Source organism: Microtus ochrogaster, chromosome 2 (genome assembly GCF_000317375.1).
Source record: "Microtus ochrogaster isolate Prairie Vole_2 chromosome 2, MicOch1.0, whole genome shotgun sequence".
In the NCBI taxonomy this organism is placed as follows: Eukaryota; Metazoa; Chordata; class Mammalia; order Rodentia; family Cricetidae; genus Microtus; species Microtus ochrogaster.
In genome coordinates, this window is record NC_022010.1 from 86,391,962 (window position 1) to 86,415,544 (window position 23,583).

General features: G+C 36.1%; 1 protein-coding gene across 2 annotated transcripts in view; it reads left to right on the plus strand.

Moving 5' to 3' along the window:
* Window positions 1–629: 629 nt before the first annotated feature.
* Window positions 630–23,583, plus strand: part of Epha3 (EPH receptor A3) — a 303,692-nt gene continuing 280,738 nt past the window's right edge. For both annotated transcript variants that reach the window (XM_005345246.2, XM_026788576.1), the window contains exons 1-2: window positions 630–717; window positions 21,514–21,578. In XM_005345246.2, coding sequence (XP_005345303.1) covers window positions 630–717; window positions 21,514–21,578 — 153 coding nt within the window. The remainder of the gene's footprint in view (window positions 718–21,513; window positions 21,579–23,583) is intronic.

Genomic DNA, 23,583 nt, shown 5'->3' on the forward strand with positions numbered 1-23,583 from the left:
AAAAAGATCTTTTTTTTTTTTTTTTTGTTTCCAATAGGGTCTTGAAAGGCTGGAGTACATAGCAAAGGCAAATCTGCAACACCGTCCTCGGCAAATAGGACCACGTGCCTGAAGTTTTTTGGTTTTTGGTTTTTTTTTTTTTTTTTTTTTTTTTTTTTGAACGTTAGTTTCTTTTCAACTCACAGTACCTCTATGGGGCTCTTTCCGAACCCGAGAAATGATAAGCGTAGCAAACAACTAGCTCTATTAGTTTCAGTGAAAACGGGATGGCTCCCACGACTCTCTATCGCTGTCCCAGGACAAATCCTAGCCTCCCTGACCCATTGGCAAGACCCTCGACTTCCGACCCCACTGCCTCCCTCCGCAACTGGGTGCAGGGAATCTGCCTGCCAGCCACCGGCTGCCCTGGTCTTCTTCAGCGTCCGTTTCCGACGGCACTAGGACCCAGCGAAGTCCCAGAGCGGGGTTCGCGGAAAGGCAGCCAGACTCCTCCTTATCTCCAGTGTCAAACTTGACATCAGACTGCGAGCGGAGCATGGTAACTTCTCCAGCAATCAGAGCTCTCTCCCTCACATCAGTGGCATGCTTCGTGGAGATATGCTCCTCTCACTGCCCGGTGCACCAGCAACATGGATTGTCACCTCTCCATCCTCGTCCTGCTCATCTGCTGCGTCCTCAGCTGCTCCGGGGAACTGAGCCCACAGCCTTCCAACGAAGGTAAGCCAGGTACCCGCGCTGCCCCGGTCCGGAGCCCGCAGCCCCTGCACCCGCTCTGCCCCCCGAGGTGCCTTCAGAGCCCGAGGCAGCGAAAGACGGTCTTTGCCCAGTAGCGGTCCCAATATACTTCGGGGGAAATGATTTGGGATGGTGGAAACCGTCAAAAAAAAAAATCTGTTTTTAATCTGATAGCCACTCAAGCGATTACCACGTTTACCAATTTGAAGCCGAAAGAAAGAAAACCCTCCGTTCTTTTACAACCCAGTCTGTTAATTGCCAAATAGCCAAGGCAGTATTTTATTTTCTAATTATGACCATGTGGTCTTCTGAGAAGTTTCTAAGAAAAGGCTAGTCAGTCATGTCTTTAGTCCCCGCCGTGTGTACTAAAGATAATGACAGGTTGCTCCTACTTAGAGAATTTGGCATTTATGAATGGACTGCAGGGAAAGGGGCTCTTTGGATCCGTGTGTGCGCGCGTGTGTGCGTATGTTTATGTTTCAACCGCCTTACTGAAGTGATGTGGATCCCGCCGGGCGAGGCTGTGCTCAGCGATACAGGTTCCATGGGCAGCATATGCATGCCACATTAACAGCAGGGATGTTTGCACGGATATAAGTGAGTTTAAGCTGGGTTCTTCTAAATGAAGGACTTTTGTACAAATAGCAGAAGGCGTTTAGTGATTGAATGATGAATAGCTCCTGGGCGGATACAGTAAATAACTGAATAGCAAATTAGAAATACCGCTCATGGGCAGCTAACGGCATTCCCTTGATGTTGGATTAATTATTGTCTGTGTAACGGGCATCCCTGGCTTTTCAGTGGTTCAAAGTATAAGCCTAATATTGAGAATATTTGTTTTTGTGTGGACGGAGCAGACGCATCACCCCTTTCTGTGGACTTTTCACGATCTGGTACTAATGGTTTGTGAATACAAACTCTTAAAACGTAACTTTTCAGAATAATTGATTACATTGCAGCAACACGTACAACTTTATTTTCCTCCTAATGATTTTGAACATTTAGAATTTAATTGAACAAGTTAACAATAGAGAGCAGCTGATGGGCAGGAAGCACAGTAGGTGTACAAGACTCACTTAAAAATATCGTGTAGAGCAATGTTTTATGCATTATTTTTACGTCCATGTGAAAAAGTGTAAGCACATTCTGCACAAAGACTGCTTCAAGTGTTTGATGACCTACTTTTACTGTTAATGGGACGGTTTAATTTTCTTTCCTAGTGCCTTGACTGTCTTTATTAATTTAGCAGATTTTATTAGTTTTGTCTGATTTCTCAAGACATAAATAAATTTTATTTTCATCGCGGTGACGGGGAAAATCATCTTTTGCTCAAATAACTGTTTTAGTAACACAAATTAAAATATTCATTTGAAAGTAATGAATGCTTTGTCGTTCTTCATGAAGAAAATAGGCATGAGCCATCATATGATTATGAGTAACACAACATGCTAAAGAGTTTTCAACTATTTTTCCAAATATATGAAATCTCCAATAATTACTAGAAAACAATATAACTGCCACATTGTTTTGATGAGTTGTATCTTTCAAAATGGAATGCATATAAACTATCCACACGATGATCTGACTGACTTAGTGATGAACAGGATCCAGATGAAATTATATTTGTATATCAATTTAAGCTTTATTTAAATTGCAAAAAATAATACCCTTAACCTTATTCACACTCATACAAAAACAATGCATATTAATTTAATTAAATAAGTATAATTAAATCTTAATTGCCACATTTATGTATGTATGATTGCATAATGTACGTCAATAGTCAGGTACAAATTAACAATATACAAATATATTGGTAAAATACTCATAAAGTATCATTCAATTTGCTTCTGCAAAAGTTTTTATGTGTCTATTGTTCACAGGATTAGTCTTTCAGACAGTATTATATGGCTACTGTCTCATTTTCTTTATGAGGCTGCTATGACTTTAAAACAAAAGTTATGATCAATAGTTTCAGTTAGATAATACTTCAAATGATACTTTAAATATTTATTCACATGCTTGGCTCTTAGCAATTGAGTCCTATGGAGAGGGAAAATTCCAAATCTGTGCCACAATGTCTATGCAATTCCCCTAACAAAGTAATCTGGGTTCATAGGTAGAGCTGAGATCAATTGAACCAGTTCATTTTGCAGACTGAAGATGACCGAGAGGATCAATTATGCTTAAAATAGTATGTTGAAAACTATGTTTTAATACTACAAAAATTTTACTACAGCTCATCAATTTTACTACTAGAATACATTCTCTTATCATGGAATTAAACATGATGGAAATGGTAGAACAAAACCAGGCAATTGAGATGATTGTTAAGGAACTTGTCTTTATGAGAGCTTAAACAGAAATTGAGATCACTAAATAAAACTATTGAAATTCCATGCATCTAAAGTAAAGAAATAACTTGAGTTTGGTGTGAATTTTCCGACCCATATGTTAATTAAAGTGACTTTCTAACATGCTTTTAAGAAAGTATTTCCAGCTTCCACTTTCTCTTCCTGGTCTTCTGAATGTTAATAGAGATGCGTGATTTGGAGGACCATTTAAAACCTGGCCTGAAGACCTACACAGAAGTCAGTAAAGACTTTGCTAACCGTGATCAGTTCTTTCCACTCACATGGCACAAGAGGCTTCAAGTGGGAAATCACTTCCTTTTCAAAGCAAAATTAGAACTGCACTGGTTTTTATCAGGATAGATCCTATGCTTGTTCTGTGTGCTTACTCTGTTTCCGTCTTCCAGGGACTCAGAATGGTGAGCAGTAAGTTTGGAAAGTAGCTAATACTTGATACAGAGAAAAGTGATTGACCTTTATTAGTTCAGCCAACTTTAGAACTGCATGAAGTACTCTTTATTCACAAATATTTGTAGCAGTCTGAAGCAGAATGCACAGTTTATTTAATAGTATATGCAATATTTTCCATCCAACAGTCCTCACAAATTGGATTCACATTTAACCATGCACTCTTTACACTGAAAATGAGAGTTTTTAAAGTAAAGTTCAGTAAAATTCTGTCTACATACCTACATCTTTCTCATTGGGATACCCTGTTCTGAGTGGCTATGGCACTGTCTATGAAATATCTGCTAAGTATAAGACACCATTATGTGAGTGTTTGAAGATTAGAAGTAAAACTTGCAGATGTATGCCATATACTTTTCTTAGATTAGTAGGCAAACTTTGACACAATAAATATTTAAATAATAAATGTATTCTTTGTAAACGTTACTCAGAATCGATATTACCTTCAATGTCTATAAACTCTCACACTCAAATAAAAACTCCCTGTGATTGAAACATTAACAAAGATCTAAGCTATCATGTCATCTTTATGGGCTTTTTTTTTTTCAAAGAAGGCTTACATTTGCTTTTAATAGCATTTCTTCATGCTAGACTAAATAATTGAATGCATTATACATTTCTGTAATTTAATAGTTCGCCTAATAGCTTGCCCCTCCACCCACCCCCAATAGTTATAACTGTGGTGTTTGCCTGGAGGTAGGAGAAAGCTTAATTTCACTGCTTTATAACCCACAACAGTTAACACTTGACCTAGGTCATTAACAGGATTATCAGCAAATTTGTTTAAGCTTTTACTGACAATCTGAATTGCTATGATAATATTATGATTGTGCCAAAAAAGAAAGTTCTTGTACCTCTCAAAATTGATCATGAAATTAATTCATTTTGAATCAATATCTTCCTAAAGAATAATATTGATACCATTAAATTCAAGTAAGGAAATATTCACTTTATGACCATACTCACCTCATTTTGACACCAGTTCTTGTCAGAAGTGAAAAATTAGCAATGTTTTTAAAATACTAAGTATTCTAGCAAGTATAGTGGATTTAGACATACAAAAAAAGCCTTACCGTGGCTTTGAAATCTTTTTTTTTTCTACTAATTCTATGATGCATACAATTTTCTTTTCCCCTTGAAGTAAAAAGTTATGTTTCTAAGTCAGAATTGACTGGACGTATAAAATGAAAATTGCAGAAAATACCATTACCATTTTAAGTCATGGATATACTATACAGAAACATATCTTCTCCATGAATTAGAAGAAATCAAAAGTTTCCATTAAAAATTGAAACTAATGCCCACTCACTCTTACAGCAAAGTGTTAAATAGAAACATAATTTAAAGGTATTTACCAGTGTTTACTAACTTGATAAAGTTTCACATAAAGTTTTCTGTTACTTGAATGTCATCATGGTTGGCACCTTGTTTTTATAAAATGTGGTAGTTTTAACTTGATCATTGATTATTTGGATTTAAGTAAATATTTAGTAGAATTCTTTATCTTGAGTGTGTTTTACCCCCATTTGAATATTCAAATTTCTGTATATTCCTTAATGGCCAAATTAATTTTAATACTATTTAAAAGTATTTCTTCCTTATAAATTTCTGAATGTTCAATTTCTTAGGGGAATATTGAAAATTTTTCTGAAATAAAATATACGCAGCTTTTAAATATCAAATAATCAGTTACATATGCAAAGGATTTTTAAGGCAAAGCTTATTTCTACAATATTTTTGATTTAGTGACTTGAATGGGAATGGAAGCAGCAGAAAATGTTCTTGAAAGTTACATTTTCCAAGTCATAAAATCTTCAAGAAAGTATTAATAAAACTTTCCACAAATCATCAAAACCTGATAAGTTCTTACAGACAGAACTTACTTAGAGATCTATGATGTGGGCTACCTTTGATTTGAGTCATTTTCCAATGGTTTTGTTTGGCATAAACACTAGATGTACAGAGAAATATGTATTTCTTGGAAGAATGCTAACTTCTATGAGAGTTTTTTCTTTTTTGTCACGATCTCCAACTTTATTTTTTAACCTACACATTTGTCAGAAAAGTATTCAATAAACTTTGCTCTTTCAATTCTTGCTTGAGCGAGATTGAGAGCAGATTCGGTGTCTCTCTTTGGTTGTTTTAAGAGATCTGGATTTTATCACCACTGAGGGTCAGTAAGGGGCTTCTAGCAAGTGTGCAAGTAGCTTTTCACACATTTTTCAAATAAAGAGTTGATTGGTGTGAAGCCTTTGTTATATTATTCTTCCAGGTATATATAAAGCTGGAATAAAACATTTACTCCTCAAAAATAAAAAAAGGTAATAAATAAAAAAAAATCTTCGGTGATCCTGTCGTAATGACTTTAAAATAAAAACAGTGCTGTAATTTTAATAAAATACAACAGTCTCCAAACCGTGAATCCATCACTCTTGGAAGCCATCGCTCTTGTATTCAAAGGACAGGATTCTTGTGTGCTCTTGATCAAACTCTGCAGGTCTGCTCGCGGCTGTCCACTACTAGGCAGTTGTTTGAACTTAGCAGATATCCGCCCCACCCCCATCCCAGAAAAAATATGAGCATCAGCAATTTTATTTTTCTTCCAACAATTTTTCTTTGAAATACATTTTAAGAAGGTAGTTCCCTATAAAGAATGTCTATGCAAGTGAAAAGAAAATAAGAAGTTGATTAGAAATATCAAGAGGAGAAGACAGAGGTTCTAAAGCCAATGATAATACATGAATGTTTTGCTTAAACGATATTTATCGCTTACATCATAGGGGTAATCAATTTTTTATGAAATTCCTTAAACCTACAGTTCAAAAAAATAGGTATGCCGCTTTGTTTATTTCCCCTCTCAAGTTTACACACTTACTCTTGATTTTTTTGTTTCTTCTCCAGAAGCAAAGCCTTGTCCAGGAAAATTTTAAGAGTCTGAGCCAAAGTCTGCTTTCCCCGTTGAAAGCCTGGCCTCATGCACGTGGAGGGGGTATGGAATCAAAACCAGTTCAGCAAATAAAGCTTCAAACTTGAAGTGACATTATTAAACTGGAAGCCATGAATGTGCACCCCCCCACACACACCCCTTCATTTTCTAAACCACGTCCTGCTGTTCTAGTCAAAGCAAAGGGTGAAAATCCACATAATCCAAACCAACATGGTGAACTGAGAATAATAGGTGAGGAAGGAGGGGGAAACAAATCGCAGCACTGTACAAACAAACTGCTGTGAGCAGTCTTCATCAGGGGCAGGGGTGGCCAGAGGAGGAGGCCTCTGAGCCTCTTTTTCTCTGCATTACATTGCCTACATTGGATAATGCACTGTTGATTAAGTTCTAAAACTGTGGGTCCCAGTAAACGTTTAGCATTATGGCACTTTACAGGGAATGGCTGTAAAGACTGGCCACAAAGGAATCAAGCACCCTTGGCTGCCACCACACCCACGCCAGGGCGTCTTAAGCCCCAGCTGCTTGTAGTGGGGACCAGTGGAGTCAAGGAAGCCAGGCGCTTCCCTCCCCAGCCGCATTCACTGTTTTCTCACTGGAAGCGCTCATCAGTAAAACCCAGGCAGGGTGTGAAACAGCCAGCTTTAAGCACTCCGGGGCCAGGGAACTCCTCCAGCAATTTCCCCTCAATCCGCCGCGAAGAACTGCGTCTGGAGCGCAGCGCGGAGCCCTGGTGACCGTGGCGCGGTGGAGGGATGCCGGCGGCTCTGGGCACCCTGCCTTCCACAGCCTGCGTTTTTGGATGCACAGTCACCTGTGCTGGCTACAGCCTGAGAGGCGTGCCTGAACACAACTCCGGCCGTTTCAAGCCAAAGCTGGCTAGCAAACAACGAACGCGCGCCCTCTGCCTGCAGCCTCGGGGCTGCCGCCGGGCTTTTTCTTTCTTTTTTTTCCTCACCTGGCCGCCACCTGCACCCGATCAGGGGTAGAGAGAACGCCACCCGCTCCCCTTTGCCCCCACCCTCTTCCTACTCCAACAAGTCCTGTTCTATGCAGGAGACCCCAGATCTCTGATTCCCTTGCCGCGTCTTCCGTTGCTGTCAACCAGACCTTTCAATCTGGCGTCCGGAGGTGAAGCGGTGGTGTCTTTTCCACCTACCTTCGTCTGTTCACCCGGTGACAGGGGGAGGCAGAGGATATGGGCTGGAAAAGCATCTTCTCTTTCAGCTGCAGCACACAGAGACCTCTGATGACCCAGCTGTCGTGTTCGCTGCGGTCTGACCCTCTGCTATTTTTTGCTCTCTCCACAGTCTTCTCTCCTCCAGTTTCTAAATAAAGAAGTTGGTTTTCTTTCCGAGTTTTCTTTAAAGTCACCTGCTGGCGCCACCTGTTAGTCCCTTACTCATTGCTGATGTAGTGGTTCATAAGCCTCCCTTCCTTCTACACAATCGGAGTGTTGCCCTCCACCCCCACCCTACCCAACCCCCCACCTTCCACCCCCACCAAAGTCCTCTCTCAGATTGGCACCATTTTGCTCTTCGGAGTCTGGTAAACTTGAAATGATCCATAGAGGGGTTCCTCAAAGTGGTGTAATCCAAGTGGATTCATGGTTGAATGCTTCTGATATTTTTGTGGCCGTGTCAGGCCGTCAATATATATCTCTCTCTTAAGTAATGGCTGAATCCAGAAGCTAAGTGTGTTTTCAACGTCCTGTACCGCTGGGATTACAATCTCACTGCCCCACTGTCTATCTCTTTGTCATTCATTCATTTGTTAGTTCATTCGTTCATTAGATCACTCATTCATTCATTCCTTACTGGACCTTACATCAATCACCCTTAAAATAAGTATTAGGGCATCTCTTTGGTACAGCCGAGGGAACAGATCACAATACCACTACTGGGTGCAGGTTCAGCTCCTTCCTTCTCTCTACAGACCCTGCACACCTGTCAAGTATCCTTTTCATTCCAGAACAGGATTGTCAACCTGGTTCTCTGTGGCTGAACTAATTTGTTTTGTGATTTTGCAAAATTAACTTCAAAATGTGGAGAATTTTGGCAGGAGAAATTAAATCAGTAAGAGGACTTAGAACTCCCAAAGTGGTGACACATATAAATCATGATTATCTGTACGTTAGTCACAGTTATGAGTATCTGCTAGTTAGAGGAAGTTGATGCAGAGAGCAGGAGGTAAGGCCCACAAAGCCTTTTCTGCACCCACCTGGTCCTCTGTTTTCTTTTCCTAATACTCGGATGCCACAGAACTCACCCCAAAATGGAGATTTCTCTGGGATCCCATAGACAAAAAATTGTGAGAAAATTGTCACCATAACCAGGCTGTGAAGATTGAGGATTTTATGTAATAAGAATGGAGTGTGATTCTACTCTGGGAATTGCCACAGAAAGTTAGGAAGAGGGGAAAATAGAGCATGCTCCAAAATGTGTGTATGTGTGTGTATTGCCTAAGATTAAAAAATAAAATTAAGTGATTTATCTTTGTGTACATTAAAAATACTTGCAGCCTGCTGAAGAGAGTTATTTTTTACAAGGTAGCTAAAAGAGCACTTTGGAAAGTAGCAAATTAAGTAGGGGGCAATTATGCCTTTCATGGAGAATTTCGGCACACATGTTTAACATTAATTGAGGCAATAAATTCCCTTTACCTGCCAAAAAGCAAAAATAGCATATTGATGACATCAGGCTTCTAAGTAAGAAAGCAAGTTTCTTTTATGTATCTTTCATCTCTTTCTGTAATGTCAATGTTTAACCTATAAAATGTTATTTATTGATTTTTTTATTTTCTTTGAAACATGGTCTCATATAGCCCATGCTGGCTTTGAACTCTTGATCTTTCCAAGTGCTAGGATTGTAGAAATAGGTCACTAACCCTGGCCTTTATTTAAAAATTCTAATGTGTTGTCTATTATATTCTCTGCTCTCCAAGAGGGATCTACCCAGCCAGTCATTGGGAAAAGAGAAAAACTTAGATAGGTCTTTTCCCCAGCCTCACGACTGGAAAATAGCTCAGCAACTGTTTCCCTCAAATATGGCTTTTAAAATTCTTGTATTAATTTAGATAACACTTCTAAATCAAGGGAAATGTAAACACGGCTTAAAAAAGTGCAATTCTTAATTACTTCTTTTCCTGACAAAGTTGGTTGATTTCTAATTCCCTTGGAGTTTTAACATCCCAATCGCCCTCTGAATACCTAAAGGAAATACATTTCTTCTTAGTAGTTAATGCATTTCCTGATTTGCAAACCTGGTTTAGCAATTGATAATATCTTTTAAGTAATAATGTTAAAATGTATTTTATTAGAAAGATGTGTCCCTTGATTCAAAAGATGGCAGACAGTCTTCACACTGAAAAATCAGGCTGGGAATCTAATTTCCAATGGCTTCCATGTGACTCATTTTACTAATCCTTAGGATAAGCAAAACACTACTCTGAGGAAATGTCTGTTTGTAGCACAGGCTGTGTGTGTGTGTGTGTGTGTGTGTGTGTGTGTGTGGTGTTGCCAATCACAGAGCTTTCTTGAAAAATTAAGCTGTTCCCACACCGTAACTACAGTTTTATGGATGAGTATATACATTGTGGACACAAAATGCTGTACATTCTTTTCTGAAAAATAACCAGTGATATAAAGAGTTATAACAATCACTGTTTGCCATAGTTTAACCTGGACTTCCCACCACTCACCCACTGTCTCTAATAATGACAATAACTCCGCAAATATGCCAAAGCAACTTTAGATAGTATTTTCTTAAGAAGAAATAACTAAAATTATTAACCAAATGCTGGCAATAAATAAGAATGTTGCTCCTTTATTAAATATAAGAATCCTATTAAATTTAGCTACTGTGAAATACTACAAATACTTTTTAAAGCATGCTATTTTATTCTCAGTTTACATTTTCTATCTGTCTTATCATAGATAAGACTCATTTACATTTGATAATTCAAAAGAAAAGCTCATGGCCTTTACCACGTGTTATCAACATTTCTGTCTTAGACTAGAGTCTTTTAATGCCCTTGTTTCATGAAAAATAAATTCTTACATGGATAATTATGTGTATTTCAGGCATCTGTGCTGATTAATTTAGTCTATCACAGCAATAATGGGTTCCTTATATTCTGAGGTATAATTGCCCTTCTGAAACACTTGTGCATCATAAAATAGATCTTTTTCTTACTTACCCCGAAGGCAATATTTAAAATCATTATTAGTGTTTTAGTGTAAAAACAAAAGCAAAAGGTATAGTTTCTAATATTGTCAGATATTTTTCCTCTGGAAGTTATGAATATTTTTATATGACCAGGTTTGTATTTATAGCAGATTTATTACACTTAATGTTAATAATGAGAAGGCCAGGGTCATCAGGCAGGAGAGATTCTTTGGTGGTTGGTAATGCTAGCCATTCTTATATAGGGCCAAAGTTCAGGTCTCAGCACCCAAATGGTGTCTTGCAACCTCATGCCATGTAACTCTAGCTCTAGGAAATGTAATGCTCTCTTCTAGAATCCTTGGGCTCCTGCACATACCTCTTGCACATAAGCTCACACAGACTCACACACAAACGCACAACTAAATAAAATATAAATAATTAAAAAAATCTAAATTCAATTTCAAATCCCCAGATTTGGAAACTGTTGAGAGGAGACAAGAAAACTAAGATACACGGAATTTCTTGTTTATAAGAACTCATCTTTCATAATTACAATGCTTTGTTTATGTCTATTTACCAAGAATGTAAAGTTAATGATGAGTTTCAGGCTAAACTTTGGAAAATATTGTAAGTTTGGCGTGCTCTATGTCCTTGTAAATATCAATACTGGTGGGAAAGATGACCCTGGTATGAGTTCTTAGATAAAAACCTATGCAGTGATGCATATATGAAATAGTGAAAATTATGACATAAATCCACAGAGGAGGTGTATTATTGTTGCAAATTTGGCTTCTAGAAAAGATAGATTTAATTGTCCATCACACTTCATTTGACAGACATGAATATAACTTAAGTTGTTTTAGATTTTAGTGAATATTTTTAGACTTTAATAATTTAAACAAACTCATAATAAACAAGAACATTTGAAAAAGTGAATATTGAGAAATATTCCCAGCAAGCACAGATGTAAGGTGAATGAAAGTTCTGTTTTGGATATGCATGCTTGCATGTGTTCATGTGAGTATATTGGAAACACATGTGACCAACACAAAAGGACCATCCCAAAATAGAAGCTTCTGTAGGACCTCTTCGCAGTGTAATTACACTACCAAGAAAAACCACACTGAAGTTCGTTTGAACTCTACCTTCCCTTTCATCAGTAAATTAAATGTTTTCTGACTGTCCCCAGCAGTCAGTTTGATATTTTCCATTGACACCATAATCCTCAAATTTGAAGAAAATGGCTGGAGTTTTTACATAGATGGATCTTCAATAGATTGTTACAATAATCCAAATGTGTTACATGAAAAAAAACCTGTTTGTGTGTGTGTGTGTGTGTGTGTGTGTGTGTGTGTAGCTATTGCCCAAATTTATATCGTTTTTAGTTAACTTTATAGCATATGACACTTTAAACATCTTCCTGAATATCAACAATTCAAACAGTACCTTGCTTCTAGCTTTTCCAGATATTTTAAAAGTATTTATAATGAAATTAGAGTCTTTGTCAAGAAAATGTGTGTTGAAATATTACAGTGTTCAGAGTTTATTCTTAAGTTGAAATGTAATTTCTTTTCTCCTGCAGTCTTGTTTCTGCTTCTAAAGTTTGGATTCCTTATGTCTAAGAACTTCCATAAACTTTTTTTTTATTTCTGAAAAGAGTGTTACATTATAGTTGGTTCTATGCCATTTTCACAGCCATCGGTCAAACCCTGACTCGGAAAAGCCTGTCTTCAACATCTGATATCTAATAATAAAGATTACATGATAGTTTGATAGAATGTAACCAAAGTAACCTGACTTGATAAGATAAAGACACTGCATATTTTTAGATACTTAAAGTGATCTTTGCCTTAATTGTTATTTCTTTTTTTTATTGAAAAGAAAAAAAAAATTTCCGCCTCCTCCCAGCCTCCCATTTCCCTCCCCCTCCTCAAGCCCCTCTCCCCCTCCCCCCACTTTTCTCCTCCTCCCTCTCCAGTCCGAAGGGCAGTCAGTGTTCCCTGCCCCGTGGAAAGTCCAAGGTCCTCCCCCCTCCGTCCAGGTCTAGGAAGGTGAACATCCAAACTGGCCAGGCTCCCACAGAGCCAGTACATGCAGTAGGCTCAAAACCCAGTGCCATTGTCCTTGGCTTCTCATCAGCCCTCATTGTCCGCAATGTTCAGAGAGTCCGGTTTATCCCGTGCTTTTTCAGTTACAGTCCAGCTGGCTTTGGTGAGCTCCCATGTCATCATTTTCACTTTTTAAACCTTTGTGTTCTTTCCAAAGCCTTTCTGAATTACAAGTAAACAAGCTGTTTTACTTCTAGAACATTCCAAAAGAAAGTATGCATTGAGAAGATGCCATTTAACCTAATGGATAATATTAGACTGTTTGTTAGACACGTTTTGGAAAGTAAGTGTAAACTGGAAAATGTATATAAATGAATCATATAATAGTTGCCCGTGTGCAGGAAAAGAACCCTAGTATTTTGTGATGGTTTCTACATTTGGGATGGATCACTTACAAAAACTTCACTGACAAAGTCCCCACTAGTTTATATAAAAAGACTATTTGTTAAAAAATACTGACTCAGACCCCTCAGCCCTGAATTGAGATTTTGATAGCTTCGTGGGTGTACACTAACACTGCCAGTGTATAACCTTTGAGCTTTTTTTTCTGATTAGAAAAGGCAAACAGCAAGGAAATACTTAAAAGTATTCAGAACTTAAAATTGGTACAGTGTATGCCTGTGTAAACCTCCCTTAACAAGTGCAATTTGGGCTGTTACCTCCTGGAACTGCATAAGCAGGTCAACAGGAAGTCTCAGGGTGAGACTTTGTGTTTCCATTTAAAGGCATTCTCCCTGCTATTTGCAAAGGTTTAGACAAGGCACATAATTACAGTTTCTCTTACAACTAAGCTCTGTACAGAAATCCAACAACCTTTGTAAACTCTTGTAAACCCAACAATCTTTCTTAGAAGAAAATTCTGTAAAAACAATATATTTTAGTATAATGTCTTGTCCAGAAATCTTTTATTACACACTAAAATCCATCAAGGTAACATGTAATGAATAACTTTAAAAATCCAGAAATGTTAAAAATTGTTATCTTTTACTAATTTTATAAATATTTTATTTACAATTTGAAAATGAGTCATAAGTAAATATTTATAGGACACTATATATTAAATTTAGCAATGATATACAACAGTTAAAATATTTTATTTTGTCACTCACATATTAACAGTTGTTAGCTGAAGCACTAAACCTCTTTTTAAATGTTCTATTATGTCTAGAAAGGTATAAAATATTAAAATGAATGCCGCAGAAGCTTTTAAGTTAAGAAAATTTAAAAATAGTCAATAAATTCAGGATGAAGTATATCAAACAAAAGTGACATCTCTAAATTTCTCCTCAAAAGAATATCCCAATATATACAAATAAACTGAAAAGGAAAGCTGAGTTATAGTTAACTTTTGCTTGAAATAACTATCTTGATTTTGACAGAGGACTGCACGAAGATCTGTACTACCAAGAATAATAACATGTATCCCTTTCTGTGTCATTTTCTTTTGGGGCTGCTTAAGTATCATTTAGAAGCAGATTAAAAGGTCCTTCTGCTTTCTGTAACCTAAACCAAAGCTATGCTCTTTATTGTAATAGGAAGTGTTGAAAACAATAAAGATAAGTGTTATGAACTGTGGCTTGTGCGAGTGAGGTGATGACGTGAACAGAGTAGAAAGCCATTATTCTTTAGTCAAAGCAAAAGGTAACGAAAGATGGAATTGTCTTCAGTTGTACTGACTTTATACTTACTTTTACTGGCTATAAAGGCTGCTTATGAGTGAAGGTTTTATAAGGAAATATGTCCTTTATTAGAGGAATTTGAAATCCTTTAGCTATTAAAGCTGGATGTCCACATAGAAATGATTATATAATAATTATAAATAACTCCATATTTTCATGAAATGCAACCATATTATCACAAAGTGGACTGATGAACGATTAGACAATTGAAAATATCTGTTTTAGCAATATACTATGTCACCTAGGTTTTACAGTTTTTTACATTGTTTGTACATACCAGCCCTTAGGCAATGTGTGTAGCTGTGACTAGTAGGCTGTCAGTCTTTGTAAGTAAGCAAGAAGCAATTCTGAATCAGATATTAGAATGTTCTTGAAAATATATGAATGTGTTTATGGAATTTTTTAAGAGTGGAAACTCCAGAGATTTATGTTTTGAGATTTTCATCATCCACACCATCTGACAACATTTATCTTAAAGTTTGATTCTTATTCCTTCACCTTTGAACTTTGGAATGTAGCTAGACTATTTCCTTAGCTTGTGTGAGGCTTGTCAAGCTCCAGCACTGCAAACCCAGAGAGTAAGTCAATAAAATGAGGTTTTATGATAAGAAATTCAATGCATTTCTATTACTAATAAGAGAAGAGGGAGCAAATTCTTGTTACAGCCTATTCTTTGTGATGCCATAGGTGAATTTGTTTATGATGCTGAGGGTCTAATCTTGCCTCATGCAACCATCACTGAGATACAGCTCTGGCAAGGAAGGGATTTTTGTATATGTTCTCTCCATTGTGGCAGATGATAGGAAAAGAAAAACGGTGGAGGCTCTCAGGAATCCTAATTCAATTGTGCAGTGTAGCAGGGACAGTGACAGTAAAATTAGTCACAGGAATGACAGATAAGTTCCTCCTTTCCAGAAATCTCTATGACCAATTTGAGTTCGTACATTCTGGACTTACTTCTTAGAAATTTAGTCAGTTCTAACATGGGAATTTCCATTAAAGACCACACTTGCTTGGGTTTACCAGCTCTCAAATTAGTGCCAAATAAAGACTCAAGTCCAAGTGAGAACGGCCTCCCCATCTCAGGAATGTAAGCCCGTTGCTTCTTCATTCACCCCTATAGAAAAGCTCCAAAATTACAGAGAGTAAATATGTTGAAATGCAAAACCATGTACTTCCAAACTTAGAACAGTGATTTCCAAATAAAATTTTACTGTCAAACTCCACTAAAATAGAATCTTGACATTGAAAAATGCTTCTACTTTAAAAATTTCTTAGTTTAAAACATTAACTGGGCCATATATCTGTTAGAGGAGAAAATATTCTCACACTATTAAAACAAGCCAATTCCACATTTCACACCAAATACATTTGGAACTCAGTTCATTAGAATATGATATATGATAACAAATAAGTTATATCTTTTGTAAGTAACTGGCATGAGTCTGACATCAGAGAATTGAACAATTCACAGGAACCTAACAACCTTCAGAAACAATTTCCTAATTCTTTTTTAAAGTTCAAATTGTGAATTTATGTTTTGTAGAAATAGAAATAATTTCTTCCATTTATGAGCTGTGTTTAACACTCAGACTACCATATGAGACTTCTATGAAACATCTAGTTAGATAACTCCCCTCCCTGGTGTTTGAAAGATGGTAACACTGGAGAGGAAATTCTATGATCTTCATATATTTTGAGGGAAGAAAGCATCAGTACCCAAGTTCTTTACTTCTAGCAATATAACAATTAAAACAGTCTATTTCTTCTGAGATTTAATCATTGCACCAGAAAAATCACACACAGATTGACTCTAATTCCCCAACTTTATGTGTTTATCTCAGTATGAGTGTGTGCTGCATACAGAGTGTTCACTGTAAAAGGACCACTTGCATGTAACTAAAGACTTGTTATGGAATTAACAATTCAGCAACCATTAACTTTAAAGTGTTTATGATTCTTAGGATGTGTTGTTCTCATTTTAGATACAAACAGAGAGCACCTTATAAACCTAAATTGAGAACTTTTAAAAAGTGTTTTGATGTCAGCCAGTCTTCACCATTAGGTCATGTGTTGATGGTTGATATAAACACAATTCAGAAGTCAAAGTGGAAGTGTTGTTCCATGTAGTAATTTTACAAGAACACTGGCTCCATAGCTTGTTATAGGCTCATAGTGGTTCAAAGTATATTTATGTGATTGGATCAGTATAGTAATATCACAAGATAACCATGTTTAACAAAATTATGTTTGATAAATAGCAGGATCAAAATTGTGAGTAATGGTGGTGTTTTCTTTACTCACCATAAATTAAAGACACTAAAAGTGCAACTTATAAGAAGGTGAAAATATTTTAATTAATCTATATACTTATTTTAATTGACTTGTGGTACTAATATTCATTCTGGATTAGTTGTTGTTTGAACAGAATCCATATGCAGGTGTGATTGGTCTTTTTCCTTATCATTAACATGAAGGGCAATTTAAGGTAATTCTTTAGTTTTAAACTTGCCTTACATTGAATTATTTACTAAGAGACAATGTCATAATTGTTTCTTCTTTGCTTCACACATTGCTTTTTTGCTGATTATAAATATTTAAATTAAGTCAATTATTCATCATAGTATGTGATGTGGCACACCAATACTGTGCAGTACCAATTCAGCTATCACATGTATAATGACACCTTTATCTGTTTAGAACCCTAGATACACTGGTGACAATGACATAATGAATACTGTACTGATTGGTTTTGTGTGTCAACTTGACATGAGCTAGACTCATCAAGGAGGAAGCCTCCATTGAGGAAATGCTTTCATGAAATCCAGCTGTAAAGTATTTTTCTCAATTAGTGATCAACGGGGGTGGGGGGAGAAGCAAAACCCTTGTGGGTGGTACTATCCCTGGATTGGTGGTCTTGGGTTCTATTAAAAAGTAGACTGAGCAAGCCAGTAAACAGCTCCCCTCCATGCAGCAGCTCCTACCTCCAGGTTCTTGCCCTGCTTGAGTTTCAGTTCAGACATCTTAAAATGATAGACTCTGATCTATAAATGTAAGCCAAATAAACCCTTTCCTCCCCAACTTGCTTGTTGATCACGGTGTTTTGAAACAGCAAAAGAAACCCTAATTATGACAGAAGGTGGTACCAGCAGAGTGGAGTATTGTTGTGACAGGCCTGACAATGTTTCTGGCAGAATTGTGGAAGGACTTTGGAACTTTAGGCTAGAAGAATGTTCTGTGGGAGCTTAGGAGATAGGAATATTCAGAGCAGTGCAGAGGATGAAGTCCTGTGTTCTGAAGTTTGAGAGGGAAGTTTAAGACCTCTAATAGGGCTATTTTGGTGCAGGACAATTGTCTATATGCTGTCAATTATATTTTAAATAAAAACTGATTAGCCAGTAGCCAGGCAGGAAGTATAGGCAGGACAACCAGACAGGAATTAGAGTTGGGTCAAGGAGAACTGAAGAATTCTGGGAAGAAGGAAGCCCATTCCTACGCAGTCCTTGCCCAGCCACAAAAGAAGCAAAATATGACTGACCCGCTAAAAAAGGTACTGAGCCTCATGGTTAACATAGACAAGAATAATGGGCTAATATACATTATAAGAGCTAATACGAAGCCTGAGCTAATGGGCCAATCAGTTTATAGTTAATGTAGACCTCTGTGTGATTTCTTTGGGACTTAACAATTGTGGAAACTGGTCAGGACAGAAGGCCTTGGTCAATACCATTTGTTATTTTGATTTAAGATTCTGTGAAGCCCTCACTGAGACAGATACTTCCAAGAAAGAATCTCCTATGGAAATCACGTAAAACACAGAAATTAAGTAACGGCTGTGAGCTGTAATCAAACCTCAATATATTTTTACCAGAATGAATTATGACAATGAATTTAAATTTAATAGTAAAGATGTACTTTTATATTTCCCAAATTCTTAAGTATAATTAGAAGAGTAGATATCAGTAAGTGGTTTTTAGTTTTTCATTGCTTTTTGAGAGAGAACTGCACTGTAGATAAATGCATAATTAGTTTTTAAACCAATATTGTAGAAAATGTTGGTTTATGAAAATTGTAATCCATGCAGTGTCTATATTTTCTCATATAAAGATTCCCACTGGAATATTCTTAATTCATAATAAAGTTCATTTTCTTTTAAAATTATTTTATTTTTGAGATTAAAATATAATTTTATCATTTTCCTCATCCCTTTCCTCCCTCCAAACATTCTTATATGACCTTTCTTCCTATTTTTTCAAATTCATGGTCTCTTTTTTGTTATTTTTTGTTATATATATATATATATATATATATATTCATACAAAGTCTTAAATACATTACTATACCCAGCTCACTCCATGTAATGTTACTTGTACATATACCTTCAGGGTTGATAATTTGGCATTGGATAATTAATTGTGTACTTTTCCCTAGGGAAGTCTCTCCCACTGTTGACATTCCTCAGTTGCCGAGCTATGTAGGGTTAAGGCTTCTTGGGCTTTTATTCTCTGAGTATTAGCATTCCTATTGACGTCCTTCTTAAACTCATGTTTAGGCAGTCTTAGCGTAGAGACTATGAGTGTAAGTTCTGCCCTGCACAGGAGATGCAATCCCACAGCAAACTCCCTCTTCCTATGACTCTAAGACTCTTTCCCCTGACTCTTCAACAATTATCTCTGAGCCATGGGTGCAAGAGCTGTATTGTAGATGTAGAAGATGGGACTGGGCTTCCCAACTCTGCATTTTGACGAGTTGTGGTTTTTTTTTAACAGTATTCACCATTTGCAGAGTAGCTTTTTTGATGAGGTGTAAGGACTATACTTATCTGTGGACAAAGGGACAAATATTCAGAATGTAGTTATGGATTTTACTGGTTTAGTAAAGAGGTGGGTGTAGATTCCCCTCCATGATCCACGGTTTCACTAGCTGTGGGTAGCTGGTTAGAGGTCCAGTATGAGGTAATGCTTTTTCTTTTGTTAAGCTAGGTCTAATTAGAGAGCCTAGGTTGTCATCAAGGTATGCATGCCACTACTGCACGCTTAGAGTTATTGTGACATGCTTCATAATTGTGAATCATAGGATGACAGCTGCTTAGGCATTTTGGTTCTTACCTCCTTTGTAAGCTCATATGTCTCCATTCGCTATCATAAGACAGTCCTCAGGGAGGAAGCTTTCAGGTCAGGTCTCGCTTCTGTACACTTTGGACCAGTTCTTAAGTTTATTGTGTCTGCTGCAGTAAGGATAAGCTTCTACTTCTGAGGGGCAATAAAAAACACCATTAACCCTATAATGTTTTAGGAATCTCTTGGTTAACTCTGACCAACAACTCAAAAGAGGACTTTTCACAACTGTTGCTGGAGTTTTTGTTAGGTGGTCTATGGTTCATTGCGGGGGGCAGTGAATATTGTCATCCCAGATGGGAGAATTTAGTTTTAACTATTCATGCATATTTACACACTGACTTACATATATTAGAGACATTTTTAGTTAGGTAGTTAGTAGTATAATATGACTGTTTTAGACACCCTTATTATTTTAATTATTACATTTTTAAAAGAAACAGATTGGATTTATATTTTTTCGTAATTAAAAAGGAGAGAATTCTATTTAAAGTCTTGTAATTTTAGGTGAATGGTCGAAAGCTTTATAGCTATTTAATGCATTTATTAACCAACAGTCCAAGCAAGCATGTTCCTTGAATTTTTTAGTCATTTTTAATATTTAAGACTCTGCCATGTATTTTCTTCCTTGATATATTGCATTGTTTTATTTCATTTGTAACAAATTAATTGTGATTCATTTGAAAGAATTTTCAGCAATTTTCTCAGATTCTCAACACACCGATGAGCGGTATATAATGTGGGGATTAATATTGCGTTTTGACATAGGCATATTAGGGGTTTTTAAAATGTAATTCTTGTTTATATTGATTGCCTGCTCTGGTCTGCTCTGGTCTACATTAATAATAGATTCTTAGTTTATGTAATCTTCTTTTACACCTTCCGTTAGTCAATTGTGAGGCTGTTTTCTAATGTGGAAGGATGAGGCAAAACCATAGATTCTACTATTTAACAGGCCCGATTAATAGTAGTAAAATATCATATAAAAATGAGCTTTAGTTGATTAAATTCGAAGCACCCAGATGGACAGTAGTGGCACATACTATTAATCCCAGCACTGGAAGGCAGAGGCAGGTAGATCTTTGTGAGTTCAAGGGCAGTATGGTCTACATAGTGAGCTCCAGAACAGCCAAGGATACACAGAGAAACCTGTCTCAAAACAACAACAACAACAAAAAATTGAAGCACCCTTTTAGTACATTGATTTCTGACCTATAACAATCACAAAAAATTTGGTATTGACAAAAATGATTTTCATATATATTTAATAAAATATAGCTATACATGAAAATTACATTTTACTTTTACTTTATAAACATGGCTTAGGATTCAGACTAATCAGTAATAATGTTATAAGAAGAATCTCTTATGCCTTTTAGTGGAACACCTTTATACATAAAGGTTTTACCGGTGATATTCTAAAACATTGCCTTCATTACTTTACTTACTCCCCAGATCCATCATGAATCACTTTATGATATGTGCTAATAATTTAAACATTACAAATATAATTTGTATAATATGTTTGGTATTTGTGATGTGGTAGTAAGTATGAAAAATACAATAGTACATATTTAAGAAAGCTCATAGAGGAATCCTATGGTAATTCAAATTAGTTGTCTTTGTAGTTACATTGTGTTAGAATTAATTTCTTGCCTATTTTGCATTTTTATTGTTTCCCTTGTAAGAGTTTCCTTCTGTCAGATGTATCCTTATATAATTGTTAGTCTGTTCTAGATGTACAAATTTAAAAACCGTAACAACTTTTGATTCACTTTCTCTACAGTTATATGTAGCTTGCTTGTTGTACTTACCAAGTATTTAAAATAAAAAGAACAGTAGTGTTTATTAGACAACAATACTGAAAACAGACATTGTTAACAGAAGCAGCTACAGAGAAAGGCCATTGAGCTTACATTCTTTGTGTTATTTTGTTTTTTTGCAGTTAATCTTCTAGATTCAAAAACAATTCAAGGAGAGCTGGGCTGGATTTCCTACCCATCACACGGGGTAAGTTCAGTTGACCAATGAAAAGAGCATGATGCTGTCTTTTTCCTCTCTGAGAAAATAAAGAATGTTCAATGCATTTTCTGAAGAATCTCTAGACTTATGAAAGATCTATGAATGAGTGTGTCAGTTTATGGACTGGCATCATTTAATGTTGATATTCTGTGCAGCTACAGAAAATTCTAGACTGCTTTTCTCCTGGATACATTACTTGCTGCACTAGGATAAGTAAATATTTTAATCATTGGCATTTTATGGATAATATAAGTATGGTTATTTAGTATATTTTGTGATAGGATAAGTGTAAGTGAATTGACAAGACTTTGAAGTTTCATATTATATTCCAAGTGTATTCTTTGGTAATGGTAATTTTCCAAGTTATAGCCTTAAAAATTAACCATGGTGATATGTTCAATTACAATAAAAACCATTACTCAACTGTGAAAGCATATACTCCACTCACTTATTTTGAATATCTTTTACATGTTGAGATTGTTTCAAAACTTTATATTATTTAGATGCTAAAGCCAGTACTGCCTTAATTTTTAACTTTTCATATAAGTTTTAAACTTTGCCAGTCCAGACACAGTTTACTAAGAGCCTTTTAATTAAGAAAATTATATATGTTTATTTACTTTTTAAAAAAAAAGAAACATGAATTTGGAAACTTCTCATGCCTCTCAAAACTATAATAAATATTTATCACATTTTCGTTGTGAGCATAGTTTGGATAAAATGCACACCGTTTGAGGTATTTCTCATTGAAACAAATTCACGTGCTCTCTTTTTGTCTGTGGTTGTATTCTTTTCAAAGTGCTATTGATTGCTATAATTTACTATTTTATCCATCTTTTTTTTGGATACCTAAACATACTAACTTCCTTTCCCAGTACTATCAACTGTTTCTTCACAAAGGGATGTTTTCTGTCAACGATACTTCATCCGTCTGTCATCTTTGGGTCTGCTTTTCTTTCTGGCACACCTTGACACTGACTAAATGGCAAAAGCCATCATCAGGTCTTCCATGCTGCCGTGGATGAGAGAGAATGAAATTAACCAGGATTCGCCTTTACTATAGGTGTAAGGGAGTTAAACAATTGGGATAAAACACAACTTTGTCAGAAAAATAAACCAAATCTCATGATTGACCTGGAGAACTTATGATACTATTTTATCAAAATGATATACCTAATTTTGCTTTTATATCTTTGAGTTTTTCGTTATATCATTTGTGACATATTGTGGAAAGCTACTGTTTAAGTACAGAAGAAATATTAATCCATACTGACATATTTACTTATACCATATATACATGTAGGCAGCTATTTTTTTAATCATAGGAAATTAAAACATTTTACCATGTGTTTTCCTTTTATAATGACCTAAAGATAATAGATTCCCAGATATTAAGAATTAAAGTAAATAGATTCTTTAATATTTTGATTACATAATTTAATAAATTCTCTTTATTAATCTCAAAGTCTTTATGATAAAATAAGTTAGGCATGACGTAACCAAGAGGAGTCTAGGTGTCTCCCTGTTTTCCTCAGTGTACAGTTTTCAGTTTCTTCTTTTTCCTGGTGTGGGGATAGACAATTTCCCTGAACTATTTCTTCCTTCTTTTAATCTTGGGGATATGATTTTCTACATTCAGGTCAACTGCTTGAAGTTTGTCACATAATTTTCAGGCAATAAAGAAAAAAAAGGAAAAAATTCTGTTGTGATTGTTTATGTATTTGTGTATTTATATGTGTGTGTGTTGGTAGGTATAATGTGTTCAGTGTGGTACATACATGCATACAAGTGTATACATGTGTGCATGTATGTCTGTGTGTATATATGTATACAGTTGTGGAATTACATGTGGATGAGTGTACGTGTGTGTGCATGCATTCGTTGTGTGTTTGCATGTGTGTTTGTGTGTGTAGGACAGAGTTCAGAGTTCACATGTCTTTGTGTGTTTGCATGTGTGTTTGTGTGTGTGTGTAGGACAGAGTTCAGAGTTCAC